The sequence below is a fragment of the Symphalangus syndactylus genome, chromosome 11 (assembly GCF_028878055.3).
Source record: "Symphalangus syndactylus isolate Jambi chromosome 11, NHGRI_mSymSyn1-v2.1_pri, whole genome shotgun sequence".
Classification (NCBI taxonomy): domain Eukaryota; kingdom Metazoa; phylum Chordata; class Mammalia; order Primates; family Hylobatidae; genus Symphalangus; species Symphalangus syndactylus.
The window spans coordinates 123,187,184-123,204,128 of NC_072433.2; the positions used below are offsets into that span (position 1 = coordinate 123,187,184).

General features: G+C 43.6%; 1 protein-coding gene across 1 annotated transcript in view; it reads left to right on the plus strand.

The window, feature by feature from the left end:
• VAT1L (vesicle amine transport 1 like) overlaps window positions 1–16,945 on the plus strand; it is a 195,337-nt gene that overhangs the window by 66,214 nt on the left and 112,178 nt on the right. The window contains exon 4 of the mRNA XM_055299635.2: window positions 8,582–8,724. Coding sequence (XP_055155610.1) covers window positions 8,582–8,724 — 143 coding nt within the window. The remainder of the gene's footprint in view (window positions 1–8,581; window positions 8,725–16,945) is intronic.

Genomic DNA, 16,945 nt, shown 5'->3' on the forward strand with positions numbered 1-16,945 from the left:
CTTCTATCTCAGCCATGCACCCCCGTAACTTCCTGCCATGGAAATTCTCAGCACCTGTGTGTCACAGCACATGTCACGTGTAGGTCAACAGCTTTGCAGTGACAAACAAAGAAAAAGAAAAACTGACTGATGCTTGAAGCATTGTAGGTGAGAACATAGAATATAGTCTTTGCTGCCTTTGGTGGCAGGTCACATGGATCCGCCCACACAGTGGGGTTTGAATTTCCTCTTCTTACAACAATTGAGTCACTGAATTGTTGAGCAGACAAATGACAGCGTGATCTGAAAAAAATGTTTCTGACTCTGTGTCTGTATCTCAATGTGAGAGGCTGTACTGTCGTAAGAAAAACGTAAGTATGGCTCATGCATCCAATGTACTTGATTTTGTACAAGTACAAAAATTTTCAGTTATTTTTGCTCATCTAAGTACCTCTATGCATCGATGAAGATGCAAAAATAAACTGACAATCTTTGAAAGAAGAAAATCTTACCTCACCATCTCCTCCAGGTCTCTTCTCCGAATATTCACAAGCTTGTTCTGCTAATTCATTTCCATTCTTTGACTACATTAATGATCTGTGGTTTTCATGAGCTGTTTAACACTGAAAACAACTTTTAGAAGAGATATACAAAATTCTCTTTGTAAGATGATCTTGAAAATGGTCAAGTTAGTAATAGAAAGTTCCATTTTCATCAAACTTGGGATAGGGACTCAACTTTCATACTTTATAGGAGATTCCTCCAAATAGACTATTTTTGGTCCAGCTAAATAACTAGTCAATGTGATCAAGAAATCTGAGAACTGAAGAGACCACAGAGATCATTAAGTCCAAGTTCCCATTTTAAAGATGTGAAACCGGCTCGGCGTGCTGTCTCACACCTGTAATCCCAGCACTTTGGGAGGCCAAAGCAGGCAGATCACGAGGTCAGGAGTTTGAGACCAGCCTGGCCAATATGGTGAAACTCCATCTCTACTAAAAGTACAAAAATTAGCTGGGCATGCTGCCATCTGCCTGTAGTCCCAGCTACTCAGGAGGCTGAAGCAGGAGAATTGCTTGAACCTGGGAAACAGAGGTTACAGTGAGCCGAGATCGTGCCACTGCACTCCAGCCTGGGCAACAAAGCGAGATTCCATCTCAGAAAAAAAAAAAAAAAAAAAAAAAAAAAAAAAAAAAAGTGAAATTAAGGCACAGAGACATGAGCTTGCCCCTAGTCACACAACCCATTTGAGAAACTTGACCACAGGTGGGTCCTTTCCTTGTCCTTATCTATCTCCTCCGACATGCCCACACACTCCATTTTAATGCATGCCCTTCATTGTCTGCATATGTCCAAAAACATAGTGCACCAATGCAGTCTTTTGCTAATGGTTCAGTGGAATTGGCACTCTCATTCTCATGGTTTAGGTTTATAATTGTACTTTTAATGGTTTATTTTATTAATATCTGTCATCTTCATTACAATGCAAGTTCCAAGACAGGGACCATATGTGTAAATAACTTGTTTATATTTCTGGCACCTCTGATAATGTTTGATCCAGTAGAGATGCTCATTAAATAGCACTGTAGTCACTCCTGTAATCCCAGCACTTTGGGAAGCCAAGGCAGGTGGATCATGAGGTCAAGAAATTGAGACCATCCTGGCCAACCTGGTGAAACCCCATCTCTACTAAAAATACAAAAATTAGCCGGGCATGGTAGCAGTCACCTGTGGTCCCAGGTGCTCAGGACGCTGAGGCAGGAGAATTGCTTGAACCCGGGAGGCGGAGGTTGCAGTGAGCTGATCGTGCCACTGCTCTCCAGCCTGGCAACAGAGGAAGACTCCGTCGAAAAAAAAAGCACTGTAGTGATGGAATGAATGACTCAATAAAGCAACAGAGAGGCTGAGATTCAAAGGATACGAGGAATAAACTGGGAGAAAAGACAGGAAAGAGGATTCCAAGCAGTGGGGATTGTATGTACAAAGATCCTACAGTGAAAGAGAGGGTGGCACTTAGGAAGAACTGACTGTTTTTCCTTGTGGTCAAGGTAGAGTTCTAGAATACAATGAGAAACAAGGCTGGAGGAGTAGACAGTATTTACATTATAGAGATTTTCCTAAGCCATCCATTCTCTGTCCTTACTTAGTTGAGTTTCTGATGCTAAATCCTGAATCTCAGTGCACTGGTAGGATCATCTAGCCTAAATTCCCACTTAATGGGTAAAAAGAATTTCAACTGGGCCCCATCCCAATCTCAAAACTGTTATAGCTAAAAACTGCTCCTTACTCAGTACTTAATATGTACCAGGCAGTGTAGTAAGCCTTTAAAGAGATGGATTCACTCCTCTAATCATTCGTTTACATGCTAGAATATGATCTTGCTTTAAACTGCCAGTCTGTCGATCAGGGTCATATATTTCAGGGACCTAAATCAGCTCCCTTGTTACCACAGTCCCTGGATTCCCTGCTGCCTGTGCTCTGATTAAGGAGACTCCAGCAGCTCTGCAATAAGGATTGAGTGGATTAACATCTGGTTGAAAATCTCTTCGCCCATATGAACCTGAGAGAAAGCCATCCAAAGAGTAACTGATGGCAAAGACCCACGGTTGTCTCTAAGATGGCAACTTGAGGGCTCAGCTGCACAGATAAGAAGATGAATAGCAGAGTGGCCTTGGAGTCAGAGATACCTAGATTTGACTTCCAGCTTTATCATTCACAAACCAGGTAACCTTGGCCAACTTTCTTCTCCGAATAAGCATGTTTTGGTATGAAAAGAAGACAAAAAATACACTAAAGGTGGTTTAAGGATTTAACGAAGCACTTTAGCACAGTATCTGCCTCATGGTGGGACAAAAGAAGCCGCAGCTGCTATTAATGCTGTATTGTTAGCCAAAGGGAAGAGAAGGGCAGATGTGTTGCAGAATCCTTACGTTCAAAAGAAGGAAGGAAAATCCATTAAAAACAAGCGCATGCAAATCGTCATTTACTGCACTGACTGGGAGAATGGATTGTCTTGTTCATTTTCTGTTCTGGTTCTGGAAGTAAACTGCAAGGTCCTTTTTATTGAAAGTTCATTCTGTCTTCCACAAATGTTTATTGAGTCCATGCTATTTGCTAGGCACGTAGGAGAAATGAGGATAAATGAGCTGCTGATCCTGCATTCACCTCGGGAGTTGGAGAAGGGAGAATACGGATTTTCTATAAATGTGTGGGAAGGCACTTTTCTGCTTAAATACAAAATGCTGAACATTATTTAAAATTTATTGAAGATCTTATCAGGGCCTCTCATTGCCTAAGACAGGTGATGGAGAACAGAAAGGCTGCAAGTAGATAGGTGATGAATTTGTGTTTTCCATCCATTAATCTTCATATAATAGTATAGATTATTATATATTATACATAATACTTATATATCATACTAATCTTAATTTTGTTATTAGTAATTCTATTTCTATATTACTTATTAAATAGATAGTATATATTATGTATATATAATTATACATATACACATCATGGCTATATATATTAATTGTACATTATTCTAGTTATGTCATATTATGTATTTATCTATTATCTAATACTCACATATTATATGTTATATAATAATATAAGTACCTAAGTGGTCTGGATTACCTATATTATCTCTCTCTTTTTTTTTTTTTTTTTTACCATGTGCATGTTTTTCTTTAAAATAGAAATAGTGAAGTTCTGCTTCAGTCAGAACCTGCATAGGTTAATTAAATCTACGCTTTATTCCAACTCTACAACACTAAAGGACATGAAGGCTCCAAAACGATTGGGAAGTGCTGCCCCCCATACACTCACCTCCTCCAGTTTCTCATGCATCCGTCCACCAAGTTTTACCAGACATTTACTATGTGCCAGGTTCTGCGCTGGGCACAGGAGCAGAGGGCCGGTGGAGACACAGTCCCTGCCCCCACAGAGCTCACACATGGGGCAGGCAGAAGCCACAGAGGCCATGGTGGCCACACTTTGGGAGAAAAGAACCACAAGTCAAAGGGGCACAAAAGGGGGCAACCAACTCTATCTGGGATGCCGGAAAGGATTTCTGGGGATGGAGATGCTTGAGTGGGAATAGCCCTGATTGGAAGAAAGAGGAAGGGAGGTCATAATGAGAAGGGGGAAAGCATGTGGGGAAACTGCCGTTGATGCTAAAATAGCATAGTCATTGCAGGATCTGATCGCAGGATACTGGATATGCTGCTACTGTGAATGTAATAAGACCAAGAAAAATACTAAGAGAGGACTTAGGAGTAGTGATAGCAAGCATGTATTGAGCATTGATTATTCTAGGCAGTTTGATGCATTATATCACATAATCTCACAGTAAACCTAGACTGTGTAGAGTATTGCTATCAAAATATTTTAGACAAGTGAACAGAGGTGCCAATACGTTTGCTCAGCTGGTATGTGTGGCAGCCAGGAGTGAAGCAGATCAAGCTGTTACTCTAGTGTTGGAGCAGACACCTAACCTCTGTAAACTTCAGCTTCTTCCTCAGTAAAAGAAGGTGAGGCTGGGAACAGTGGCTCATGCCTGTAATCCTAGTGCTTTGGGAAGCCAAGCTAGATGGATTACTTGAGGCCAGCAATTCCAGACCAGCCTGGGTAACATAGTGAGACCCCATATTTACAAAAAAAATTTTTAAAAAGGCTGGGCGCAGTGGCTCCCACCTGTAATCCCAGCACTTTGGGAGGCCGAGGCGGGCAGGTCACCTGAGGTCGGGAGTTCAAGACCAGCCTGACTAACATGGAGAAACCCCATCTCTACTAAAAATATAAAATTAGCCAGGCATGGTGGTGCATGCCTGTAATCCCAGCTACTCTGGAGGCTGAGGCAGGAGAATGGCTTGAACCCAGGAGGCAGAGGTTGCAGTGAGCCGAGATTGTGCCACTGCACTCCAGCCTGGGCAACAAGAGCAAAACTCCAACTAAAAAAAAAAACTATTTGGGTATGGTGGCATGTACCTGTAGTCCCAGCTACTGGGGAGTCTGACGCAGGAGGATCACTTGAGCCCAGGAGTTCAAGGTTGCACTGAGCCATGATTGAGCCACTACACTCCAACCTGGGTGACAGAGTGAGACCGTGTCTCTAATAACAAACAAAAGTAAGATGAAAGGTCATTCTGGGAATGCCAGGGTTGAGGGCTGCACAATGCCATGCTCATGGCAAATGCTAATCTTGGTGGCTAAAGTTCAGTGTGTGTTAGGGAGTAGAGATTGGAAAAGTGGACGAAATAAGTGAATGAGGGAGACTGGGTCAGATAATAGGAACCAGTCTTGTGTGATAAACTAGGTGGTGTGCATTTTATTCTGAAAGCCGTGATGGACATTGGGAAGTCCAAAATAAATAGTGACGTGTTCAGTGTTGTGTTTGAGAAATGTCACTCTCAACACAGAAGGACTTTTGGAAACAGCCAGGTCAGGTGGAGGAGTGTCGTCATAGTCCGGGGTAAGAAATGTGAAGACCCAGACTAAGAAGAGACAGTTACAAGAGCTGTCGAGGACAAAGAGATAACGCACTTGCTGAATATAGGGACGTGGGGGCGAGGGAGGAAGAGGAGGCCAGGATGCTGCCCAGATTCCTGGCTTTAGCACTGGGGAATGGTGCAGTCCATCCACTAAAGCAGGAAACACAGTAAGAGGAGTGTTACGGGTTAAATTGCATCCCACCCCCACCACTCCAAATTCATATGTTGAAGCCCTAACGCCCAGCACCTCAGAACGTCGCTTTATTTGGAGACAGGGTCTTTGCAAAGGCAATCCAGTTAAATTGAGGTCATTGGAATGGGCCCTCATCCAATATGGCTGGTGTCCTTATGAGAAGGGGAAATTCGGACACAAGAGCGTCATAGAGGGAAGATGGCGTGGAGAGATGCAGGGAGAATAGGCACATCTACAAGCCGAGGAGAAAGGCGTGGAATAGATCTTTCGCTCACATCCCTCAGAAGGAACGAACCCTGCCAATACCTTGATTTTAGACTTTAAGCCTCCAGAACTGTGACAAAAGGAATTTCTGATGTTTAAGCCACTGGGTCTGTAGAACTTTGTTACAGCAGGACTAGGAAACTGACTCAGGGAGTAACTCATTCAGAGATGGCCACTAGTTAGGTTTTGCATGAACTGAGTGTGATGTGTTGCTTTTGGGACAGCCAGGTGGAGTCAAATGCCAAAACGATAGAGATGCAAGTCCAGGACTCAGTGGGCAGCTTGGGACTGGAGATTAACGTATGCCAATCATTTTGGACACTCTGGAATCCATAGTACAGTGCAAGCTGTACAGAATAGAAATGTGAAAAATAGTTCAATGAATAAATGAATGTCCTATTTGCCTAAGGACAGAGGGCAGAAGGGAATACAGGGAGACTGGAACTAATTGTAATTTCCCATCCCAGTAGTAAGAAGGTTATCTCAAGCCCTGTCCATATGGAGCCATAACTATGACATATCTGAGGCCAGCAAATTTTAGAGAATTGCTGCATTGGTTGCTGATATTTACACTCCCTAGAAAAGATAGTCCTCTCTTTGTTTTATAAAATCTAGAAGGCAGGAGAATTAAACAAGTATCAATGCTATTCGTAGGACAGAAAACTATAGCCTGTCCAGAGTCTTAGGTTCATGCCCATATTCTGAAATGTTGACCTCCAAGGGAGTGTGCCAGCAACATGTCTACTTTAAGTAGGAACTTTAAAGCCTGCTTAGCTTAAAATGTCAAAATAAGTAGACAGCATAGCAATGGAAAGTGGTAATAACTGGAAACCAGGAGACCTTACTTTGAATCCCAGATTTGCCTCTGAAAAGTGGGTAACCTTAACCTTTGTGAATGTCTTTTCCTTTATCTATAGAGCAGTCATGGGGAGGGGGTAATTGGATGATCTTCCAACTCTGACATTCTGTGATTCTCTCAATGTTGCCTTTAATTGCAACGGGTGATAAGATAACATTTCCATAAATTGACCTGCCAACCTGATTTAGTCCGCCAGCGTGAAGACATGAAAATAAGATGATAGGCAGAAATTAACATCACAGATGACGCTGGTAGAATATTTTCCCTCCTTAAAATGGCAGATGGAACACCAGAAAGAGACAACACTTGGTATTAGAATGCACCTTAGTTACCAGAAAACTGGGTTTTACTGGAAAATGTCTGAATATACATGACCACAATATTTTGTCCAATGACTTCAATTCTGACCATACTGAAAAAGCGATATGGGAGAATAAACCTGCTCCTAACTGCATTTTGGATTTCCCCTGGACTGCTTAATATTTAAAACTTGTGTTGACCTTTTCTCTATATGCCTGGACATCTCGGCAATGGATATAATAAGCCCCTAAGGGGGAAAGGTAATTAGGATGTATTATCTAAGTGTCACATTTTGTGCCAGGTCTTTGACCTGTGTTGCATAATACCTTATTTAACACTTCCCTGTAGAAGATGCTGTCAGCCACATCCTATCTGTTCTGCACTTAACATGGCGAAGGTTGCTTAGGACTTCTGTCTACCGTGGGAGCCCACTTGACTGGAACAAGCCAGACAGGCGCAAGAATTACTATTGCAGAAGCAGCCCTCAACAACTATCAGATGGAAATATGCTGGATAAATACTCTGGCTTCCTTGCCCATGGTTGGGGTAACTCAGAGGCGTATTCTACACTTGCTGACAGGGTTCCCCAGAGGGATTGAGCTCCAGTTATACATGGTAGATATGGCCTTGATAACACATCTTTTATTGGCTGCCTTCTTTTACTGTCTTTAATACCCTGTTATTTCCTGAGATCATTGTCCAGGTAAAATACCTACATTCAAATCCTTATCTCAGGGTTGGCTTCTGCGGTACCCAAATTAAGACATCTGCAAGAGCCCTGTGAAGTAGGTGGTATTGTAAGATACCAGTTTTTAAGTCTTGGTGCTTGGATTCATCTGATTCCCAATGACTTTCCTCTACGCCAGTGATTCTTAACCACAGGAGATTTTGTCCTTCCACCCAGGCGACACTTTGCAATGTCTGGATACATTTGTGGTTGTCACAACTGGGAGGATGCTACTGGCATGTAGTAGGTAGAGGCCAGGAGGGCTAAACATCTGACAACACATAGTACAGTCTCCTACCACAAAGACTAATCCAACCTTTAAAATGTCCTCCGGGCACAGTGGCTCGCGCCTGTAATCCTAGCACTTTGGGAGGCTGAGGCAGGTGGATTGCCTGAGCTCAGGAGTTCGAGACCAGCCTGGGCAACACGGTGAAACCCCACCTCTACAAAAAATACAAAAAATTAGCCAGGCGTAGCAGCATGTACCTGTAGTCCCAGCTACTTGGGAGGCTGAGGCATGAGAATCGCTAGAACCCGGGAGGCAGAGGTTGCAGTGTGCCAAGATCTCACCACTGCACACTGCACTCCAGCCTGAGTGACAGAGTGAGACTCCATCTCTAAAAAAAAAAAAAAAAAAAAAAAAGAAGAAGAAAAAAAAAAGAAAAGAAAAGTCAATAGTGCCAATGGAGAAATCCTGCTCTACACCCAGCAACACTGGCTATGATCTGGTGGCTTCTATGTATGACATAGCTATTGTCTTTTCCTTGCAGGGTCAAGCTGTGGCTCAGCTGTGTTCCACTGTCCCCAGTGTGACTGTCTTTGGAACAGCCTCTACTTTCAAGCATGAAGCAATCAAAGACTCTGTGACCCACCTCTTTGACAGAAATGCAGACTACGTGCAAGAAGTTAAAAGGTAAGATGTTTGCTTTTGAAAAAGCACCAGGCTGGCCCTTGCTCTGCTCTCCAAGAGCAGTAGCACTTATTTAAAAGAGGGATAATAATAATAATAATAATATGCAGCAAACATATATTGGGGGCTTAGTATTATTAGCTCTGTGCCAAATACTTCACATGCATTAGTTCATTTAATCCTCTTAACCCCACTATTGTCACCAAGGAATGAATCGGTTAAGTAACTTGGAAAGCTAATGTATTAAAGTTATGCTAGCTCCTATTTGACCATCTTAACCCAGAAGTTTATTTCTCATTCATTCACATGATAGCTTAAGGTGGATATTTGGTGGATGATCTTCTGTAAGAACATTCAGAGACCCAGGCTCTTTTCATCTTATGGTTCCACTATTGTCTTGGGTCTAAAGGTCCTTCGCTTCTAGACGACAGATGGGCAGAGAGCACCAAAGGGTCATGAATAGGAGGTTTTATGGGCCAGTCTCAGAAAGAACACACACTCTTCTCACAGTCTAGCACTACTGCTCAGGTCGTTGGTTACGCCTTACTGAAGGCAAAATGAGAAACCTTGTCATTGTGTGCACCCAGAAAGGCCTGGAACTGGCAGTGAAAGGTGGAGCCTGGAGTCAAGCCAGGCATTTCAACTTTGGAGCCCGTGATTTTCCTGTACAGATAGCGCCTCTCTGAACAGTGAAGCATGAGCCACAATTATCTATAGGAAGAAAGGAGCAGGGAGGGGGCTGCGTTGGGAAAGGAAAGTCATGTGCATGCATACTGAGGAATGCAAGAGGCTCAGAGGCTGGGAGAACTACAAGAAGGCTTACTGGAGTGCAAGTCCAGGGATGTCTTGTTATCTTGTCTAATTATAGGTATTGGCAAAGAGACACCTGGGGGGAAAGGGAAGAAGGGGCATGAGGTGAGGCTGAGCGAGGAGGCAGGTATCAGATGCACATAGACTACGTACACCAATCCAGCAAATGTGGAGTCCAACCTGGGTGTGACCAAGAGCCAATGACAGACTAAAATGGGGCTATGATTTGATTTGGGTTTTGAAAAATCACTGGTGGTGCTGCAGAGGGTATGCATGGGAGGAGGGAGGCTGGGGCTGCAAGATCATTTGCTGGCTGTTGCAGTCACCTGGGGGAATGATGGTTTATAACCTGTGATTCTGAAGTTATTGATCATGGCCACATGTGTGCCAACACAGGGAAGCAGATGGAAACCCAGCTGCCATCATGGTTTCAGATGATTTTGTGTGTCTCACTCTGTCTATTGCTCCGGGCTCCAGGCTTCTTCTCAGGGTCCATGCCACTCACAGCTTCTGAGAGGATTCAGATTTGGGCCAGAGCCATTGTTTCGGCATTCTCGTTTTCCAACACAAAATTGTTACGTACAAAGATATTATGTTGTCCAGATAGAATCATAATAAAGAAACAAGGCTGGGCACAGTGGCTCATGCCTATAATCCCAGCACTGTGGGAGGCCGAGGAGGGCAGATCACTTAAGCCCAGGAGTTTGAGACCACCCTGGCCAACATAGTGAAGCTTCATCTCTACCTGCACCCCCCCAAAAATACAAAACTTAGCTGAGCGTGGTGACGCATGCCTGTAGTCTCAGCTACTCAGAAGGCTGAGTTGGGTGGATCGCTTGATCCTGGGAGGTAGAGGTTGCAGTGAGCTGAGATCATGCCAATGCACTCCAGCATGGGTGACAGACAGCAAGAACCTGTCTCAAAAGGGAAACAATTTTCTTCAAATCACAGATTAAGATGGGAAAACTGAAGGACAAGTGGATGGGAGAGCTGGTTATTTGAGGTGATAGTTTTAGAACAGATTTGGTGACACTTGGGAAGTTTCTTGAAAAGGAGGAGATTCTGATGGTCTGAATTTTCAGATTTATTTTTAAATTTGGAATGCAGACCATTGCATATAATTTAAGGTTGTCCCAATAGTTCCAGCAGGATGTGAAAGGAAAGCTTTAAGCTAGATGTTAGAAGGCGACCCTCTGTTTCTCAGATGTCTAGAGGCTGCAGGCTAATTTTGAGAACATCCGTTTGCCCAGTTCCATAGCTCTCAGGTAGTTCTTCCTATCCTTTTTTTTTTTTTTTTTTTTTTTTTTTTGAGACGGAGTCTCTCTCTGTCACCAAGGCTGGAGTGCAGTGGCGCGATCTCGGCTCACTGCAAGCTCCGCCTCCTGGGTTCACACCATTCTTCTGCCACAGCCTCCTGAGTAGCTGGGACTACAGGCACCCGCCACCACACCCAGCTAATTTTTTGTATTTTTAGTAGAGACGGGGTTTCACCGTGTTAGCCAGGATTGTCTTGATCTCCTGACCTCGTGATCCACCCATCTCGGCCTCCCAAAGTGCTGGGATTACAGGCATGAGCCACCGCGCCTGGTCAGTTCTTCCTATCTTTAACTTGAGTCTCTTAAGCTGTGGTCTGGAAAATGAGCTATCATTGTCCCTTCAGTCATTTTTTCTTTGACTTCCTTACGTGATATTTTGGCAAGCATTCTTTCATGTATGCATGAATATAATTGCTTAATACCTCTGTGCTTTGTGTCTGTGATGGCCTGGAGACTGTGCCACGGCCAGAGATCCAGCAATGCCATCTTGAGAGTCACTGTCCTTGTGGAATACAGAATCTTAACGGAGGGAGAGGGGACAAAAAATAAAACTATAAAGAGAAATGACTGATACACATTTTCGACATGTGCTCTGGTAGTGAAATGCAAGGTGCTAGCGAATACTTACTGATGGAGAAATCAGAAACACTCTCAATCACAGAGTGGGATTTTGGCTGAGAGTTGAGGGATGAGAAGTCGGCCAAAGGAAGAGCATTTCTGACTAACAGGGATGCAATGGGCTACAGTCCCACATCGGGAAAAGCTTGCTGAACTTATGAACCTGAAAGGAGGCCAGTGCAGATGGCAGGACGTGGGGAGTGGGAAGAGAAGGGAGACGGCATCTCTTCTGAAAAAGTAATAGCCCATAACCAGAGAACTCCTGCCTGCCCCATTTGCTCAGCATCCTTCCCATCCTCTCATCTTCCCGCTGCCCTAGATCTACTCTCTTAGCCCCCAAATCACTGGTGTCTGCTGATGTCAGAAGAACAGAAGGCATTTGAGACCCACCTCACCCTCACCTTCCTTCAATGGTGACTTCCCACAATTCGTTGTGTTTTTAAATAGAGACCTTGAGATGACACTCAGAATACCCAGGAAGTTACAAATACATTTACACGACCCTCCATCCCAGCAAACCTACCCTCAAGAAATAAGAAGAGCAAAGCTACAGGTACAAGGCTGCCTGTTGCAGAGCCAAACACTGCTTCTGCTTCATTGTAAGTGCTCAGCACATGTTGACAGAGTGAATTACAGCATTGTCTAAAACAGTGAAAATTCAGAACCAGCCCCTACCATCAACAGAAAGGAAACAGTTCAGTCGATTACGCTACACCCACATACTTGAGTATTGTGCACTCCCTTAAAAAATGATAATTATGAAGACAGCCACAAAATGAAAAAAATGCCCATGGTAGCACATTGAGTAAAAAAGAAGAATGCCAAATTCCATCGACTCTGTGATCACAGCTTTGTACAAATTCTTGGTGCATGTAGACACAAAATGAAAGGAAAGGGAAAATATCCAACTGCCAACATGCAATAGGAGTGGAATGCAGAGTGATTTCTCTTTATTTTTTGATCACGGATATTGTTACATTATTATGTGTACAATGAACCAGAAAAAAATGAAAAAAAAAAAAAGATAAAATTTCTTGAGATGAAAACTCTTTTATAAGCCAGTCAATCGGGAAGCCTCCTTTGAATACATTCTCAGCCTTGAGGCAGGTGTTGTAAAGGGAATAGAAAAAAAAAACATATTTATGACACAGACCTAACCTTTACATCAGTTACTTTCTCTCTCTTTAGGAGGAGAGAGATGATTATGAGTGAAACCAAGCCGAAGCGTTAGAAACCTTGAGTTGTGTGTACCTAACTGCAAGGGCTTTAGAAATAAGGAAAAGAGAAAGATCAGAGAGAGCATGACAAGATGGACAGCCCCTCAGATGCACTTGAAGGTTGCGATCGATTTCAGTAGGTGGAGGGAAGCGTGAGAGAATCCACACAAGGGAATCTTGGACAGAACAGGGCAGATAATAATAACCACGCTTTGTTGATCTCCTGCCATCCTGCTACGAGTTCAATTAGACCATTTTATGTGCACCTGAGACAATCCTGCAAGGTGAACATTCCTCATTTTGCAGATAAGGAAATTGAGAGGTAGGACCAGATTTGGCCTTGCGGGTGTGTGAGTCTATCAGCTTTTTTATTCTGCAGAACTCCTCTTGGTTTACAAGAGGACTTGAGGAAACTTTTGCGTGTGAAGGATACGTTCAGTACATGGACGGTGGTGAGAGTTTCACAGGTATGAACATATTTAATCTCTCACCAAATTGTACACTTTAAATATGTACAGTTTATTGTATGTCAATTATATCTCAATAAAGCTATTTTAAAAACCTGCCTTTAAAAAAATCAAACAACATTTGAAAACTTCTTTGGGTGGAAATGGGTACACAATATTATTTCAGACCTTTTGTTCATTCATTCATTCATTCATTCATTCATGTAGAGATGCTTCTCGACTTACAATGGAGTTACATCCCTGTAAACCCATCAGAAGCTTAAAATATCATGAGTCAAAAATATACTTAAGGCCGGGCTTTGGTGGCACATGCCTGTAAATCCAGGACTTTAGGGAGGCTGAGGCAGGGAGACCCTTGAGGTCAGGAGTTGAAGACCAGCCTGGCCAATATGGTGAAACCCTGTCTCTACTAAAAATACAGAACTTAGCCAGGTAAGGTGGTGGACACCTGTAATCCCAGCTACTACGGTGGCTGAGGCAGGAGAATTGCTTAAACCCAGGAGGTGGAGGCTGCAGTGAGCCGGATTATGCCACTGCACTCCAGCCTGGGCGACAGAGCGAGACTATCTTAAAAAAAAAAAAAAAGAAAGAAAGAAAAGAAAACCCACAAAACACAACATTTCCAAACTTCATTGGGTGGGAAATGGGTATGCAATATTATTTCAGACCTTTTTTCATTTATTCCTGTACAGATGCTTCTCAACTTACAGTGGAGTTGCATCCTTGTAAACTCATCATAAGTTTAAAATATCATGAGTCAAAAATGTATTTAATACACCTAACCTACTGAATATCATAGCTTAGCTTAGCTTAGCCTACCCTAAATTTACATTAGCCTACAGTTGGGCAAAATAATCTAACACAAGGCCTATTTTACAATAAAGTGTTGAAAACCTCGAGTTGTGTGCAGTCAGGTATACACAACTCAGGATTCTTAATGCGTACTAAATACTGTACTGAAAGTGAGAAACTGAACAGTCGTATGGGTACATCACAAAATTGAAAAATTAAATGAGACCACTGTAAATGGAGGACCATCTATATTAGTGATGCCTACAAACAGACTGTGAAGATATAATGGTGAGAAAAACAAGCAAATCCCCACGCAAGACAATGGGTTTGGCAGCTGATACAGAAGTAAAGAGCACTGGGGGGGCACAGGTGAGCAATGCCTAAATGGAAGCCTGAAGAACACGTGGGAGCTCTCTTTTGGGTCTCACACATTTTATGAAGTAAATACTGTGCTTATTTTTCAGAGGGAGGCAAGGCAAGCCTGGTTAAGTAAATGTCACACAAATAGATATGACGGGACTCAGTTCCAGGTGGCTGTAGTTCCAGAGCTTGTGATATTTCTAGCACCCACATTCACTCTCACAAAGGAAGTGAGGGCGGCTTGCTCCTCAGCCAGGGAGGAAGCCAGATTGCCTGTATTAAAGCATGTGGTTTTGTGAGGTGCTTGGATGGTAGGACGGGGTTAGATCAGAGCTTCCAACCTCAGCACTGTGGACATTTGGGGCAGGATCATTCTGCTATCTGGGGGCGCTGCCTTGTGCATTGTAGATGTTGAGCAGCATCCCTGGTCTCTACTCGTTAGATGTCAGTAGCATCCCCCTGCCCTTCAAGTCATGAAAATATGAAACGACTCCAGACCCTGGTGGAGAACTGGGCTAGATTGATGAGGCTCTTGAAAGCTCTTAAATGGAGTAAACATTGCATTATGTCAGAAATGTAGAATTCTTTGCAGATTTGAAGCAGTTAACCACTGTTTTGAAGGGGAATCTACAAAAAGACTGATCTGGCTGCCGTGTACAGGAATGGTGAGAGAAGAGATCTCCAAAATCAGGAGAATGAGTAGCAGAAGGGGCAAGGGAGAGGCCGCGCCTATAGAGATTTTGAAGGAGAACAAGACAGAATGACCTATGACTAGGGAAAATACTGCAAGATGAGACCAAGACTTCTTTTCCTTTTTGTTGTTATTAGACAATGAGCAATGGAAGCTGTAGTGACTTCCTTTAGACAGGATAAATACAGTGTGAGAGTGAGAACTCCAGGGGGCCTGCATAATAGGCCAGGGAAAGTGGGACTGGAGCTCCACTGAGTACAAAGCCACTCCCTTAGGCTGGATGTGGTAGTTCACACCTATAATCCCTGCACTTTAGGAGGCCAAGGCAGGAGGATAGCTTGAGGCCAGGAGTTTGAGACTAACCTGGGCAACATAATGAGACTCCCATCTCTAAAAAACAATTAGCTGGGCGTAGTGGTGTACACCTGTAGTCCCAGCTATTTGGGAAGCTGAGACAGGAGGATCTCTTGAGCCTAGGAGTTTGAGGCTGCAGTGAGCTGTGAGCATGCCACTGCACTGCAGCCTGGGCAACAGAACAAGACCCAGTCTCAATGATTAAAAAAAACCAACCACTTCGAACATTTTCCAAATGACCGACATGAGCTGGCTGTGGAAGTTAGGAAACTGAGATAAAGCACAATCTCTAGCCAAAGGAGCACAAAGCCCACAGAGGAAGGAATCAAACTCCCGATCGAGGGGGAGCAGCTAATTGTTCAAATGACTTGAATCTTGCAGATTCCAGTCATAGGTGAAGCCAAGGGGTATAAGCTCAGAAAAGGCAGAGATCAGACCGAACTCCTGCACTTCTAGCACAATGCCTGGCACATAATAGGAGCTTATTTTAAAACTAGTGGAAATTAATAAGAGTCTAATCACCTGGAAAGAATAGGGACAAAGGGATCTAGAAGGCATTCCTAGAGGTAGTATTGCTAAGTACATATAGGAACTACTAATAGTAAACACTTACCAAGAAGCCTACCACACATCAGCACTGGGCTTGGCCCCCTGTGAGAAACCTGTCACGTGCTGGGTGCTGTGCTTGGCACTCTGTAAGAAGCCTACGGTGGAGTAGGCATTGTGGCCAGTCCTCTATAAGAAGCCTATTGTGTACCAGGCACGGTGCTTGGCACCCTGTGCAAAGCCTGCTAAATGCCAGGCACTCGGAAATAGTCTCATCCTGTGATGGTTAAAGCTGTTGCACAGATGAGTTCTCAGAAAAAGGGATCCAGAAAGAGAAAACAGAGCGGAAAGCCAAAGACCCAGCTGGAGAGCAAAGTCACCATAAAGGGGAATTCTTTTCTTGGCAAAGTCAAAGGGTTTCTCTCTAAGTACTGGCTCTGTTGGAACCTACTGCCACTCAAGAGAAATTCTTCCCTGATCTGTGTGGGCAAGAAGGAAAGAGGCAGCATTCACCATCCAGGGGCCGGGGCTGGGGACACAGGAAGGACAGACATGAAGGTCTTGGATCAGCAACTCTGAAATATCTTACTGCTGAATTTGGCTCATATAATCCCCGAGCTGGGGCTATTTGTGTTTGCTTTTTAAATCCGAAGAGATTTATGGCAGCAGGAAAAAGCACACAGAGGAATTGCTGCATTTGGCCTTCTGCCACACCTTCTTTGCTTTCATGTAATAATCATACATATGCAGGCAGTGCTGAACACCCCCGGAAACTGGAGTCGGGGGCCACAGAAATGATGAGGATGGTCCTTGTTCCTCTGGTGAGCCTTCCAGCTCCACTTCTGATTTTCATGATTATTTCATTAAAAGGGCTACTGCAGCGCTTTTCAATGTGGGTGTAACTGAGACAGGGCCAGTCCCAAGGCTGTTTATGGGACCAGGAACATTCTAAATAGACCCAGCTGAGTCCAGTTCAGTACAATCCTTTTAGGGGGTCTGTCATGACTCAACAGAGATGGAGCACTTTTCAATTTTGAAATTCTTACCCGAAGG